General features: G+C 41.9%; 1 protein-coding gene across 2 annotated transcripts in view; it reads left to right on the top strand.

Annotated features, from left to right (window-relative positions):
* The first annotated feature begins 11015 nt into the window (after positions 1 to 11015).
* vrk2 (VRK serine/threonine kinase 2) overlaps positions 11016 to 16817 on the top strand; it is a 15516-nt gene continuing 9714 nt past the window's right edge. For both annotated transcript variants that reach the window (XM_062519719.1, XM_062519720.1), the window contains exons 1-7: positions 11016 to 11401; positions 12154 to 12209; positions 12705 to 12774; positions 13458 to 13545; positions 14581 to 14689; positions 15093 to 15185; positions 15507 to 15639. In XM_062519719.1, coding sequence (XP_062375703.1) covers positions 11275 to 11401; positions 12154 to 12209; positions 12705 to 12774; positions 13458 to 13545; positions 14581 to 14689; positions 15093 to 15185; positions 15507 to 15639 — 676 coding nt within the window. In that variant the 5' untranslated portion in view covers positions 11016 to 11274. The remainder of the gene's footprint in view (positions 11402 to 12153; positions 12210 to 12704; positions 12775 to 13457; positions 13546 to 14580; positions 14690 to 15092; positions 15186 to 15506; positions 15640 to 16817) is intronic.

The following is a 16817-nucleotide window of genomic DNA, read 5'->3' as shown; positions in this document are numbered from 1 at the left end:
AAGGATTTGGACTTACGTGGTCTTTCATTAATGTAGAAAGTTTACTTTTTATGTACATTGTAGATCTGGTTCCCTCGAGAGATCTCCCCTACTGCTTAATCTCTTATAATTGTAGCTTTAATAATCTGGCAAACAGTAGAAAAGGTCACGGCTTTAGCAGAAATATGAAGGTGAAACAGAGGCAGGAACACAACAGGCGTCTCTCTCTCTCTCCCTCTCTCTCTCCCTCTCTTTTACTCACACACTCTCTTTCTCTCCTCTCTTGAGCTCTGTCTTCCTCCTTCTTGCTCTGCGATCTGCTCAGACTGAACTCTGTTTTGGCCACTAGTCTTTGCTCTTGCACCACGTATTGCTGCGCTGGTATGGAAGCTGGCCTGTTTGTTCTCTCGTCTGAACTTGATCACTCTACACCATTTATTGTCAGCTATAAAAGTCCAAATCTGGCCACATGGCACTAAAAACAAACAAACTTTTTGAACTGATTAAAGAGATAAAAAATACAAATCAACTCTGACTAATAACTGCTGACTGAAATGAACCATAGCGCCTTGAGTTGTACTGGAATATTTTCTGAGGATTGCTAATTTGATGGTAAACACTATATTTTTAACGACCTCTGACAGAATATTGGTAAATGCATGTAAATGCATGTACATTCTTGAGGTAGATGTCCTCTAAAAGCCTTGATATGAGGTGCTCTTATTAGTGAAGTATCACTTTCACACTACGCATGCTTTGATTGAGTGACAAGAGGACAGTTATCTAATGGAGAAAGTTTGACTAATCAATGCAGCGGAATATTTTAGCAGTAATGCAATCTTGCTAGTCATCTTGCTATGCATAAATTTCAGCATCTGATTTATTGAAGATGAAAAATCTGAAATTATCTCCAAGTGTCTTGATAACGCCCCTAAATATTTCTGTGAATACCTGCCAATTTTCTGAAACAAAATTACATTTTTTATTTATATATTTTTTGTTCCTCTACCTTTCACTTTTTTCTCAACTAACTTCAAAAAAGTGAGTGAAGTTGTTCAGGACAAGAACAAAAAGTAATAAGAAGCTGATATCACACCGCGCTTTATTCATGATGCAGCTAAACATGTGGTCCAAGTTGAGACTAATGAAGTCCTTAATTTGGTTATAGTTTATTAATGTCAGAGACACACGCCCATTAATCAAGTTATAGCACAACTGTGTGCCGCCAAAAATGGCGGCGGCTCTATTGGTAATAAAATCACATACATTCTAAAGGGTTGCCATTATCTCTACGGGTTCCCCGGCTCAAGTTAGAACTCCAAAAATGATTTTCATTCCAGGCCTAATTAATATGCAAAATTATTCAAATGAGATTGTAATTAAGCATCTACTCAGTGGAAACCCTTTTCATGATAATTTATGATAAACTCTGTGGCCGCTTTGATTGAGATTGATTTTTTTTTCTCATCACTGAGAAGCTGTCATGAATACAAAAACTGGACCAGAAAAAGAGAAGAAAAAAACAAAGTTTTTGTTTCATAAGGGATTATACAATTTTTTTAGCATACTGCAACTTCAAAGATGATAAACCTGGCAGACACCCTTGTAAGAGTTATTGTAAGTCAAGTGTAACATTTCTTTGTAAACATTCATACAAGTATGTTATGAACAGAATATAAAATATGATCTGAGGAATTGCTTTGACTCCACAAGAATGACTTATCTAAGCTAAAGTCCAATGTGCAAAGGCTGATGTATTGCTTTTAGCATGTAAGATCTCTTTATTCCATTACAAACCTCCTCTAGTTCTTCAGTAAAACTGCCATACTGGGTTTGTCCTTAGACATGTGTGTGAGGCAGCGGGAGAGAGACACAGAGAAAGAATGCAAGAGAGAGAGAAGAGAGACAGAGAGAAAGAGAGAGAGAGAGAGAGAAAGAGAAGAGAGCATGTGAGACTTCTCTCCAAGTGAATTAGAAAGAGAGAAGTTAGAAGAAGAGTAGAATAGCCAAAAGGGATCCTGAGTTCCTCCAACTCGTTCGCTGCCCTTAAAAGCGTATTGGTACATGAATTAAAACAGGGGGTGGCTGGCGGTGTGGTGGTGGTGGGGAACACTGTTACTCACGTCTCACAGCCAGCTCCCGCACTGCACTCACTGTGTAATGGTGTCTAATGCCTTTTCTATGATCTGATGAGGCTAAAACAGACACAGCAGTGAGAGGCGACTGAAAAGGCAGAATTAATAAGGACAAGAGGGAGGGAGGGAGGGAGAGAGAGGGAGAGAGGGAGGGATGGAGAAAGGGAGGGAGGAGGGCTCTGGCTGTGGCTGATTGGGATGCATCCACCATGGGGGAAGGATCAGCACACCATGCTCCACTGGTCCGCGGGGCTGATCTGTCCATGCTGAAGAGGGGGAGAGAGGGGATTTGATCAGGGTGGGGGGTAGGGGTGCCGCCACCGCCGCTGCTGCTTGGTGTCTTTGTTTTACTTTGCCCTTCATTGCAGGACACCAGCATGCACTTACAGTGCTTTCCCCCCCCGTGTCATTTTAGAGACAGAGTTTAAATTCTGTTGTAGAAATTATACCTCTTTGCATAGCCTACCGGTGATTTCTCTCTCTGTGTGGTCTTACCATAGGTGTGTGTGAGAGAGAGAGGTTTTCACTCTTGATTGTGTGAGAACACACAGCAGGAAAGCGAATGAGGAGAAAGTGGATGGAGTGGATGGAGGAGAAAGGATGGTGTGTGTGTGTGTGTGTGTGTGTGTGTGTGTGTGTGTGTTTGGGGGGGGAGATGGGGTGAGGAGAGAGAAGCAAACGATAATAGCTATTGTAATTAACAGTACTCCAGCGAACACCTCTGGGAGAAAACATGTATTCATTGTTGTTTAGGAGGAACATAAAAGGGAAAAGGTAATCTTGAGAAAATAATATGATTGTAATTGACATACATGGGAGTTTTCGGGGGGATATTCTCATAGCTAGTTAGACAGCCCATATGTGGTCCGAGGAGGCCGCCTCTCGCTCGTCCCTGGTGTCTGCTCCCGCGCTCTTATTTTGATTTAATCAAGGGAAACCTTGAGAGGAAAAGCACTCTCCCTTTGGATTAGAGCCTCCGGATTAGAGCAGTTGCACATCACAAAATAAAACCACACAAATACACTCATTGGGGGGTCACGCTTATACACACAACAAGAAAAGGGGCGAAACAAGATAAGCTGAATTAAAAAAAATAAAAATCTGAGGATGACTCAATGACTTGGCAACCATCATTCAGTTTGTCCATCTAATCTTCCTCTCCCTTGTTTGTGTCTTCTCAGCCTTGCCTCATTCCTATACACTGACCAATCTCCATGTCAAGTAGTATCCTTCACACTGCAGTAACTACAGAATTCAAGCCTGGCCCTCTCCATGTCCATCTTGCAATGTGCTCAAGGTTACCCTATACTCCATGTTTCTTTCATCCGAGTGGATCTCACCTCAATATACAGCATTAAGAATCTGCTTTTGCCCCTGCTAGTGTGCATCTCTCACCCCTTCTACAGCAAACACAAGCCGCACTTGATGACAACACGTCACCTCTCCCATGCTTCACAAGAGGCCAAGTGTAGACACATAAGGTCACAGGCAGCGATGCGTCCTTGTGACGGGCTGACAGCTCTTAATTGTAATCAGGTCCTCCAGTGGAGGTCAAGTGGAGACACTTGTGGTTAGACTTGTGAAAGGGAGAAACCGATCATGTGGAGAGGATGAAGTGACCTGCAACCTCAGAGAAATCTGTATGTGTGTGTGTGTGTGTGTGTGTGTGTGTGTGTGTGTGTGAGAGAGAGAGAGGGTATGTAATTAGCCAATAGGCCCTCTGAAACCACTGGCTGAAAGGCTGAATAACACACGCAAACCTTGACACTTGCAAGGGACCGCATGGTTCGGGCCTGTCAATGATTTCATAAAAAAAAAAATAAAGTGAGATGGCTGTTTCCCCCTCACGCGCAGTTTGCTACCAAACTATGTTGGTATCTAAGTACTGGTATAAAACAGCCAGACTCCAGTTCACTTTTAAGGAAAGACGCAAGTCAAACATTGTCTTTCACTCAATACACATACTACAGAAAGAAACACACACACACACACACACACACACACACACACACACACACACACACACACACACACACACACACACACACACACACACACTCACACACACACACACACACACACACACACAAACACACACATGCAAAGACACAAAGACACACACACACACACACACACACACACACACACACACACACACACACACACACACACACACACAAAGGCACTCAGAAACACATTGAAAACCACAAACCCAGGCCTGAGGGGAGCGCTGCTAGTAATGGTTAGCAGAGCGTCCTCCTCTCTCCGGTGCTGTGTGGTCCTAATTGGCTGTCCTGCGGGGCCAGGTATGGAGCACCTGTCTGGGGAAGAGGTGTCGGCGCTTCTCAGCAAACAAAGACACTTTCTGGAGAGACTCCCCAGCGTCCACTGCCATCACGGCTCGCCCCGGGCCCCGTGACCCCTGGATCGATGCGTCTAACGGAGGCAAGGACCGGCCGGGTCGACAGCAAGGTTGACACGGCACTGAAAAGGGCCAGCCTGTTTTTTTTTTCTCCCCCGTCTCCACACGCGTTCCAGGCAGAAGGCTGCCGACAGCTTAATTAACCCAGGGAAACGTCAGCCCAGGCCAGCAGCACATCAGCGACCGAGCCAGAACTTCACTGTGTGTGTGTGTGTGTGTGTGTGTGTGTGTGTGTGTGGCTGGAGAGTGGATGGCTGGCATACGCGAGGTTGGCAAGTGTGAATTCCCATTACTCTTCCTCGCTCTTCCCACCCCCTTCCCTCTCTGCCTCCCTCCATCCTCTCTTGTATCTCTCTCTCTCTCTCTCCCTCCCTCTCTCTCTCACTCCCTCCCTCTCTCTCTCTCTCTCTCTCTCTCTCTCTCTCTCCAAGAGACAGTAGTAGTGGGCAGCTGTATAAATCCTTTGGCCTACACAGGAACAAGTGGGTAAAAAGTATGAGAAAAGTGAAAGAAAAGTGGGATGGAAGCTGTGGACTGCGGGCAGTATCCACTCTCGAACATCCTCAGCACACAAAGGCTGTCTGCTGTTTCAGTCATACATAAGTCAAAGACTAACACGCCCACAAGTCAAACACAAAAACAAGACAAAACAAGACAAGACTACATGGAGGGCTGTTACGTCTCAATTACCCCAACATAATGTCGGCCTTGGAGAGCAAAACAAATGGTGAGCTTTGTTTTTTACCTTCCTCACTTCCTTCACACTAATTCTTAAGGGTTATACCCCCAAGCCTGGATAAGAAAGAAGTAAGAATAAGGAGAATATAAAATCCTCTGAAAAATCAATGGGCAAAAAGAAAGAGAAAAATGTTATCACAAAGAGTAGAAAGGGAATCACTACTATATCCTTGGAGGAAAAGGGCTCTTGGGTTCAAAGAAGAGAAGGTTATGAATGAGAATTGTGGAGGATAAAAGTGAAAGGAGCCTTTTTAAGGCACAGATATATTTCCTGCAGCTATTGTGTCTGGAGTTCCCTAACTTCAGACAATGAAATATGCATCTCTGTAAAAATTCAAAAAAAAAAAAAAAACAGGCCGATAGTGAAGTCCGAAATCTTCAGTTGCATACTTCCCATGTTTGTTCTATCTAACTGTAGCATAGATTCATGACCGCTAACATGACTGCGATCTCTCAGTTCTCTGTCTGTGCCACTGATGAGCATAAGCAACTAAACTGTTTAAATGCACCTCACACCCATGGTAATATAGCCAGGGAAGAGCACTTGGTGCAAACATGCTTATGTGGAATTTAAACTACTCATCCTCCAAACACACACACACACACACACACACACACACACACACACACACACACACACACACACACACAGACACACACACACACACACACACACACACACACACACACACACACACACACACGCAAAATGCGAAGGGGGGCACAACACGAGAGGCGCTACTCAGAGTGGCCCTTCTAACGCAAAGCAAATTACAGTTCAACAACTTCACGCCCCCAATCTACACAAACACGAGCTCCGTTCGGGAGAGAAATGTGGGGCCTAAATGATGTTTGGTTTGAGGTTTTACATTTCAATTTAGCCCCAGGCTTTCGAGACATTAAGGGGCCTAATGTAAATCCTGGTCAGTGTGCACTTCCTGGCATAGACATTGCAGGGTATTAGCGCCGTGCTGGCCCTCTCTGTAATGGCAAAACAGTTCCTCATTACTGGTCATTAGATTCATATTAGTAGTATGTGAAACGGCAATACATCTTACAAGCATAAATGGTTTGAGAGATCATAATAATGCGCAAAAGAAAAGAACACACAGAGCAAAATGATTTGTAATTGGAACACAGAGAGGAGCTCCTTCATTGTGGTGACTGTTAATGGGATTCTCTTCGAACCAAACTGGAGACTTTGGAGAGAGCCGTAGTGTGAAACATGCTATTACTGACTGAGATAATCTAACACTTTAACCAAATTTGGTTTCTGTACAAAGCATAATTCTGTACAAAATGCCTTGGAGGGGCAAATATGCGTGGGTCTACATGTGATGTAGTTAATATTAAACTGCTTCCTTTTGTGCTCTGCTTGAACATGTGACGCATTATAAAGCTGATGTAACAAGCTGGATACTTGGGGAAAAGTGGGATAATACCATTTAGATTCCCATCTATGGAATGATAATAGGAAAAAGAAAGAGATTCCAAAGAAGGTTTCTCAGATACATTTCCCACTGCAACAAGAGATCAGAGGAGGCTTTCGGCAGGGATATCAGTTTGCACTGATGTTCTAGTTTCTCTTGACGAAAGTAAGACGAACAAGATGAAAATAAAAACTGAGATCTCATGTACTGCCCCTTGTTGTCCTCAAGTGTGTGTGTGAGAGGGAGAGAAGTCTTTGAGAGAGAGAGAGAGAGAGAGAAAGAGAGAGAGAGAGAGAGAGAGAGAGAGAAAGAAAAGGGGGACATGGAGGCCGTGACAGAGAGAGAGAGACACCGTGAGGAACGTCCGTCTCCCGCAGCTCAGACGGCACTGGCGCTCATTCGTCAACTCCTGATCGCCATGGTGAAAATTGCAGCCTGCTCGCGCCTGCTTGTCTTCCATATTGAGTATGTATTGCTGATGGACACAGCACATTAGTAGACTCATTATCTTTTTCCTACCATATGGACCTGGGCTTGGGTGGGTCACTGCGATGGCATCCTGAGGCGCTCTGTCTAATTACCACAATTATGCCATCTCCATCACGAGGGGCATTTACAGAAAATGGTGTCAAGGCCTGGGAAGATTGGTGTCACCATACTCTGGACTACAAGTGAGCCGGAGTGGGAGGACCTGTGGCTTGTTTGTAACCCCACGATGCCAACATCACAGCCACTTTTTGGCTTTGCTTAGTTAGAAATGTGTGAAGTTTGAGCAAATGCCAGGAGAGTTTACGTTGCTTAGATCAAATGTTGCTGATTTTTTAAAGGAAAATCAAATTAGCCAATTTACTCCCTGAGTAAAATGCACAGTGTAGCCTCTTTAGCTTTAAAATGTTGTTTTAAATGATGTTATATGATACTAGAGGCATATGCTCTATGTACAAATCTGAATGGGAAGGTTTATTTCATGTGCTTTACATAAAATAAATAAAGTCACTTCTGTCATGATCTTGGTCATGATATTTGTGCTCAGTGTGCTCTAAATAGGCCTGGTTTGTCAGGTGGATTTTGTGTTGCCTACTTCTTGTGTTCCTGATGGCTAGAAGGTAAATCATTCCACCAACAAGGAATCTTCTCTGTGACCTCTTCATGTGGATGAAAGGCCGTCATCAGAGGGCCACAGTGGATAAGAAGGGACGCAGAGATGGATCCTGGAATCAAGAAATAAAGGTGCAGTAAGATACTATATTAATCCAACAAATAATAACTAACACAGGGGTAAGATGTGACTTTTCCTTTGACTGATTAAAGACCCACCGTGCCGTTGCAATTTAAATAATTTGTAATGGTGTCACTGCACAAGTGGGTGGGCCAGCTAACATTTCATTGTAGTGGTATAGTGGAGAAATTCAATCGTTCATTGTGACATCCAAGTTGTGATATCCAAGTTACATGTAATTTTAGCTGGGGTCAGTGAAGATGCACCAAGTGTATTTGTTGGGGAATATATTAGCTGGGAATAACTGGGAGAAACTCTTTTGGAGAGATTGATCCAAAGATGTCAATCTTTCATCTAGACTGAAATACACCTGAGGAAACACATGTAATGTTAGTACAATCTGCCTAATAGCGATAAGCAATTCCCTGGGAGTGAATGATCTCAAGGAACAAAAAGGGCCCAAGTACTGATCCCTGAGGTACACCTGTTGTGAGGTTGTGAGACTTTGATACCTGTTCTTACTAAGACACACTGAATGAACATCCTTTGAGGTAGGATGCAAACCAGTTAAGAGCTTTCCCAGAAATTCCCAGCTCAGATAATGTAGAGAGGAGAATGTCATGGTTTACTGTGTCAGGCTGCAGATGATTCTTCAGCATATCTCTCTGCCAGTCAATTCCTGTCTCTCTCTACTGTCGTATAAGCCTTCATAAAGGCAGCAACTCCTCAAAAATAAACTAAATAAGTGGCCAAAGAGATTACTTTATATATGATTATGTCAAAAGGCAAGTCTATAGATAAATTGAAAAAGTTTACACTAAAGTGTATACATTAATCAAACTTTATCTGATAGGCAAGTTGGCAGAACATGTCCCCTCAAAGCAAAACACACACACACACACAATTTGGAAACAAGGAATGGGCAAACTTATCACCAACACATTCAGGGGAAAGGTTCAGAAAAAAAAATCACTAAGCTATTAATCAAAGAAAAAACATAACAACTGATGGGTGATCACAAAGTCCACAGTTCTAGTAATTATGAATTCATGTGCAAACCCACTCATGTCTAAATAGGCGTGGAGAGGTCCTCAAAACACACACACACACACACACACACACACACACACACACACACACACACACACACACACACAAGAAAAACAAACAAATCAATTATGCTTTAGGCAATTGTGTCTTTCTGAAGAACCTTGGATTGGATGATGGATGAGAAACTGGAGCACAAAGCTAAACTACGCACGTTGCCAATTACCTGCTTGCACAAACAAATTATTTAAGCATTCAAACTTTAAATAATATTAATGTGAATAAACCCCCTTATGAATACGGGTTGGAAACGAGCACGTCGGCACAGACTCCTTGCCATTGATCTTCCTCATGTTTGCATTAGTTAGACTGCCTTACTAGGCGGATCCGTTCCCCCTCTCTTCCTCACTTTATGTGCGGGGCCTTAATGTGCTCTGGAGAAAGTCCTTGAGTCCTTAAATTGGGCCCTTAGGGTGCCTCCTGATCAATACCCTCCCAGCAGGTGAGAGCCAAAGAGAAATAAAAACAGTTTGACTGTGTTCTAAATAAAACACAGATATCCTATTAGAGAGAGGGGAGAGTGCTAACAGTGGTTTGCTGGAACAATGTTCATTAATTCTCCGATGGAGTTCAAGAATAATGCAACAAAAGGAGACAAAAGACAGGAGATAATAAAACATGATGTAGAGCAAAAACGAGGTGCCTCAGAGTATGGATGCTGACCTTCACAGGAAAAAAGTTTCTTTGGTATCGATATAATACTAAACGAGAAACACTTCAAAAACTCTTTAGAAGGTGGAGTCTGATGTTGGAGTTGTTTTGATAACTCAACAACCCAACAAAATGCATTCCTCTCCTGTGGTGTTCCCTCTGATATCTCTCCCCTTAAGCACATGTGCTGTGAAGCACCTTTTGAGGACACGATATACAAGTTCCTGTCTGGACAGTTTGAACCTTGTCCTGGCTCAATATCTTTTTTTTTCTTAAATCCAACATAATGGGGCCTTGGGCTTCTCTCTCACACTCTCTCTCTTATCAGTGTGTGTGTGTGTGTGTGTGTGTGTGTGTGTGTGTGTGTGTGTGTGTGCGTGTGTGTGCGTGTGTGTGTGTGTGTGTACTGTATGTGTGCACACAAAAGCTCCTATTTGAAACTTTTTTTTCTTTTAACACACAATAACATTTATTCTTTGCAATATTTCAGGGTCAGAGTTGCAACCTGTATCTGGACAAAAGTATTCCTGAGACCATTGTGTCTCATAGGCTAATAAAAGCAAATCTGACCAGCATTTCCTGTAACATATAGTCTACGCATAGGCTACAGCTTTTGAATATGGCTATACCTACAAGTTCTATCTAGGCTATATTCCACCACAGACCTATCTAAATTATTGAAGAACAATAATAACAGACATTTGTTTTTAATATTTAAGATGTCTATGTCACCCACATTTGATAGCCTAATGCTATCAATCTCTAACATGTAGGCCTAACACAAATTTTAATAGGCTTTCTTGATAATAAACCCTTCATTCAGTCATTGCTTGGACCCTAACAACAGCAACAATAACAGACTGTGTGGGTTAGCCTGGGAGCACTAAATGAAAGTGAGCTATGTTTGTGGTGTGTTTTGCTTAACAGTTCAAATATTATGTAGCCTAGGCCTAAGTTGGGTTAGACAAAATAGCCTATGGAACATTTACATAATCACACAAACAAACGCGACGTCATCCAGCATGGCTTACCCTGCCTTCAACACAGCTTTAAACTTAATGAATTCATCTGTCATTCTTTTGCACAAACTGCACCAGATGAACAGTCTAGCATTTTCAGAGACATTGGGCTGCTATAAACCGCAGGTCATTGCAGTGGGCTATTTCTGTTTTGCTTTCATTCTGACATTGTGGTGGCGGCGCAAAGCAGAACTAATCTCCGCCCCTGCTCTGTATTCATTGGTTATCTCCTCTAGCGACAAAAAAAATCTTGCAATTGATTGGTTTAATTTCTAAAACCCAGCAGGAGTAGCCTATCCTTTCAGGAAATGAATCGAAACAAACTGTCAAACTTGGATGGACACAATGGAACGAATGAGTAAATGTCATTGCTTTAGCTAAATGAATGTGTTACTGCAATCTTGTCATTCAACATACCGCAAGGTTCTAGTGTAGCCTACATCTGCGTTTGCGAGGATAAGTTTGACTGATTTCAACACAGCTAACTCTCTATAGCCACCCCGGGTAGGTCCTACTGTAACTCTGTTCGTGGTCATTGTCCAGCGTGTGCTAGCTACCTAGCCAGCATAGCCTAATGGCACCAAAGAAGAAAGCACTGCCTAACCCCCTCCCAGACGGATGGATTGTGACAGACACAGAAAAGAAAAGCTGGAAACTTGGAAAAGTCATCGGCAGTGGTGGTTTTGGATTAATATACCTAGGTAATTGCTCATGTGCTCACAAATATCTGGTTATAACATGTCAACTCCCAAATGTTATCAGCTTGCGGAAACATTTTTCTCGTAAAACTTGTAAAATATAGGCTAGAACAACGCTAACCTGTGTGTGAAGCAAGCAACCAGTAACCAGTTTTCCAGGTAGCAGCAGAAAGTCCCTAAACTCTCAGCTGCAAAAACTTCCCCTAAACGCAGGGGTGTGACAGTGACACAGCTACAAAATGAGACCTCGCTACTAGGCTTTTTTTCTGCATGGGGTATCAGACTGTTGTGTGATGATCTTTCACTACATTCACTATGAACAAACAACACACACCATGTCATATCATATGATATAGGCTACTCTTTCTTGAAATACTCCATGCCATTGTTTTCTGCATCCTCCTCTTGATCATGGTTTGTACTTAGTGCTTGATCTGTTTAAACAGTGCCTCCTAATAGATAGGCCTAGATTTATTACACATTGTCAATGACAACTGAATGTGAATATGTTTTTCTTTTATTATTGTTTTCCTTTCTTTTTATGAAAGTATGAAACGAAACCTGCTGTAGGGCGGGATCTGGCCCTGCTTTAACATTAGCCTACTGCAGAGGTGGTGTGGTTAGGCCTCCACCATAAGAGGACTCGCCACTCAGATTTGTTAATGCATTATCGCTGGGGCGTGAAAACAAACATGTTTGAGCAATTCTGAAATGACTAGTGAGATTGTTGTCACGCTTCGCTTCTTTCTCTCCAGCATCCCAGGATGTGGACGCACCTGTTGGAGATGACTCTAATTTTGTGATTAAAGTCGTAAGTACAGTAATGGATTTAGTTGTGTGGATCAGAGAATTTCCACTCCTCTGGTCAATGTTATTGACAGCCCTGCTCTGCATTTTAAATGAGAATGCCTCTTGTGCTTGAAATTGGTGTAATGTTTTGGCAGCAAGTCCCCCTATTACCCACCACAATCACTGTGAAACAGTACCACAGTGAACTCTTTCATTTCTATCATTAATATGTTTGGGATGGCAACACATTATTATAGCATTAACAGAACAACATAACAACTTAACAACATGCACTGTATATTAGAATATACACTAACATACCAACCTTATGCTTAAATATTTAAATGATTGACAATGCAAAATATCTGTCATGCTAATAAAGCACTATTGAGTTGAGTTGAATTGAATTGAACATGTTATATGTTTTTGTAGTATGTTTTATATATTTTGTCATTCTGACATTCAAACCTTTCTATGACCTGTATGATCATAAAACACATTTGGTTTTCTTCTTCAGGAGTATCATGAGAATGGACCATTGTTCTCAGAGCTGAAATTCTATCAAAGGGCTGCCAAACCAGAAAGCAGTAAGTTCTTGCAGAGAAGCCACACATATGGCCTACCGCAGTACTGATTGTTCCATAACCTTAGTATTCTGGTTGCCCAAACTATTTTAGCAGAAAGCTACTATGCTTTACAAAATGTAATAGCCTTATTTAATACTTAAAATTCTGTGAGGGATGAAAATCATGATGGATACTTGGAATTCATTTTATGCGAAAAAGATGGAAGACCACTTGCCCCTCTCAAAGTGATCACGCCAGGAGTGCATGTCACTGATGAAGTGCCTAGATGGAAATTACCATGGTTGGGCGAATTAATAAGCCAAAGCAAACATGTACCTCTGTGGTCGTTAGTGCAATCCCAGCTTGTTTTAGCACTAATTCAGAGAGAGTGACCAAATTGTAGATAATGATGCTGGTTCTTCCAAAGGGCCACTGGCCACCTGTCAACCTGGTGCAGAGCCAGTCACAGACCAGACACAGTCTCACATGAACTGTGCAGGGTGTGAGCATAAATGTGTATGGGGACATGGGGCTTTTGGTTGACATTTGTCAATATGTGTGTACTTGGAGACCATAACCGTGTCAGATAATTCCATTCTGGAAATTACCACTACAGCACTATGCTATATGGGCATCTATCTGCTTGCAATGAAATGAGTGAAAATGTGTGGTGTGGTGACAGTGACTCTCTCTGATGTTCCCAGTGCTCAGATGGAAGAAGAAGAAAGGATTGGACTTCCTTGGAATTCCAGCCTACTGGGGATCAGGCCTGTTTGAACACAAAGGAACAAGGTAACGAAATATCAGGAGGAGAGAGATATTTGCGATGTCCAGGTAGGGCTGTTTGTCTGGGGTGCTCTCTAGTTCCGCTGTCGTTGCAGGTGAATTGGTGGTGTGGGTGTGTCTGACATTGTAGGTACTTCCATCGATTTCAGGGAGTCAGGATTTGGTGAATTATCATCCACCATCTTTAAAAAAAAAAAAATGTAATTCCTCAAGTGCTCACATCCACCAACATTTTCACAAACAAGCCAATTAGATGGCACATCACTGGTGGACACAAACATATTTTGTGTATGGGGAATTGGTGGATGAGCTGGCAGTTTCCTGCTTGGAAGATCAACCAGTCCATATGGATGATATAATTTGTGACCATCGGTAACATGGCTCCAAATTGGCTTGTTTTGGAAAATGTAGGTGGAAGTAAGCACTTAAGGGATAGCATTTTTAAATATGGTGACAATCTGCCATGCATATTGGTGTGTTTATTTTTCTAAAATAAATGTTTAAATGAAGCCAAAGCAAACATGTACTTCTATGTTCGTTTGGACCATTGACTGTGGCAATGTGTTATTTAGAATTACCATATTCAGTGATTCTGCAGGTCCTAAGTATGGAAAGTATGGTCTTTAAAAGTTTTTGAAAATATAAATGAATTAACATAACATAACAATGACACATAACATTGAAAGTCTTCAGTAAGTGAATTTATATATGTCTGATTATGAAAAGGCAAGAGACCACATAGTCTACCATTACTGTAACACAGCACAATAGGTATCCAATTTTGATTTTCTTTCTCATTATACTCTTAGATTTTTGTGAAGCTGTAATACTTTCATAAACATTTTCTGTGTTGTTCATTTAATTTGATTCATTTATGTATATTTATCTGTGTCTCAAACAATAGGGTTTGGGGTGCTTGGATTTGAGGGAGCTGGGCTTGATGAGTTTTAAGATGGTGTGGGGACACTGTGTGTTGTTTCTACAGTGGCTACATTTTTTATGTTTTGACCATGCAGAGATTTTTTTCTGAATTGTCTACAGGTACAGGTTTATGGTGATGGATCGGCTTGGCAGTGACTTGCAGAAAGTACTCCAGGAATGTGGAGGCCACTTCCCAAAGCACACTGTCCTACAGCTTGGATGTCTTTTAGTGAGTTCATTGCATTATACTACGTCTCATCTATCTTTGCATAAGAGTTCAATGCCCATAAATGTATGTGATGATAAGCAGTCCAAATAATTGTAATTTTGAGACATTTCTTTCAAAAAACGGTGATGACTCATAGCTAACATGAATATCATACAGCAACACAAACTTTTCCAAACTGTCCATATCTTGACCTAAAACTGCAGGCTGACATTGTTAAAAGTCCTTAGTAATGCATGCATTATTTTAACTGTGGTGTTCCGTATGCTCTGCATATTGGCCCCGCTCAGGACTCGTTAAGTGTACCCTATTACATGTCAGTGCCCATTAGGAGTGCTAGTTAGGTGCCCGTTTAATTATTCATCTTTTAACCTCGCCCCCTGCCTTTGGCCTTGGTCTCCGGCAGCTGGACGTGCTGGAATATATTCATGACAACGAGTACGTCCACGCCGACATTAAGGCTGCCAATCTCCTATTGGGCCTCAGAGATCCCGACAAGGTGAGCTGACCTCTGCCCACACAAGCAAGGAGCATGGTCCATGTTAAAGAGATGTGTTGTGTTTATGGTGTTCACTTTTAATCAGCCCGTGGCATAGAGAGAGAAAAACGTTATAATGCATTTCATGTCACTGTGTTGGTGTCAGTGTAGGTGTGCACTTGCATTTATGAGCTCATTAGGAAAGGTCATTGTATGATCTTGTTGCTAGACTAACTAGTGTACTTCATAGTTGTTGGTACTACTTTGTGATTTTTGTAAATAAATGTCAACATGACTTGATGTTTTTAGTTTTGTGAGAAATTGGGTTCTTTCTTTTTTTAGGTGTATTTGGCAGACTATGGCCTCGCCTATAGGTACAACCCAGAAGGAGTCCATAAGGAGTACAAAGAGAACCCAAAGAAGGGACACAATGGCACCATTGAGTACACAAGCATCGATGCCCACAATGGCGTAGGTAGGTAATGACTGATTTAGTGTTTTGGAAACCATGCTCTCATCTCAGTATCTGTTATTCCTTTTTCACGTTGACGTGGAACATATTCATGAATTGTGCATTACTGCTGTTTTACATGCTGTCGGTAAGTTAACTTGAGTGTGTATTTGTGAGAGACAGAGGTCGTAGTCCAGTGTAACAGTTTGTGCCTCATTAATGACCACTTTAATGAGGCACATGTGTACTCAACTTCATATCTCTCCCTTAACGCGTGGTCAAGGTATTGGAAACCCATTAGGTGGTAAATTGCATACAGTGCTTTTTTTATTGGATATTGATTCTGCAGGGCATGTACGCCCGGACAGTCCAAATTGAACAATTCCCTAATTAGTTAAAGCCATAACCTGCATCTTGTATTCATTAGCCATTAATTAAAGCTGTGATGATATGTTAGGCAAAGAAGCAAAGCCAATATCTTGGCCTGCACTGAGAGTGGACAGTGACTTCAGTGAGGCTGAAAAGCTGCTAATAGCAATGTGTCTGGTAAAGTAAAGTTGTCAAGTTTGTCAATACATCAAAACAACGATAATAATAAAATAACAAGGTGCAAAGTCAGCAGTAAAGGAGAACATGATTAAAAGGCGTAGTTGTCAATTTTTTTTTATCATGACCGCTGGACAATAGTGAAATGCTGAAGTATTCAAAGTTAATAGTCAAGCTTCTGCAAAGCCTGCAATTTATGTTGCGGTTACACACATCATTTATAGTGAATGTAATATCTGCATAAATGACATACGCGTTTTAGTGAATGTTTTGGTGAGAAGTAGGGCTCACCACCCACTAGATGCATTTCTTTAAGAGACATGTGAAATGTTAGCCATACTGTATGTAAAGATGAAGAAAGCTGTGGATGATCTATTGAGGCAGCTATATGCTGCCATGAGGTTTGATATGAATGTGAGTAAATCACACAGGGATTCAGGTTCCTCCTTTCACCTGCGAGGTTCATACCACGCTTCAGCATCGCACAATTTGTTAGCGTTCCATGGATGCTGCGTTCCATGTGTTCTGCATTGGCTCTCTCCCCTGTTCCCAGACAGATGGGGTTTAACACAACGTAAATCATATTGCGTCAGTCGTGCCGGGTCAGGCTACGTTAGCAGCTAGCATTGCGTATAGCAGGCCCCAGTCCAGATGGA

Source organism: Sardina pilchardus, chromosome 18 (assembly GCF_963854185.1).
Source record: "Sardina pilchardus chromosome 18, fSarPil1.1, whole genome shotgun sequence".
NCBI classification, from domain to species: Eukaryota; Metazoa; Chordata; class Actinopteri; order Clupeiformes; family Clupeidae; genus Sardina; species Sardina pilchardus.
The sequence above is the reverse complement of the archived record's forward strand: the minus strand, read 5'-3'. Positions and strand labels throughout refer to the sequence as shown.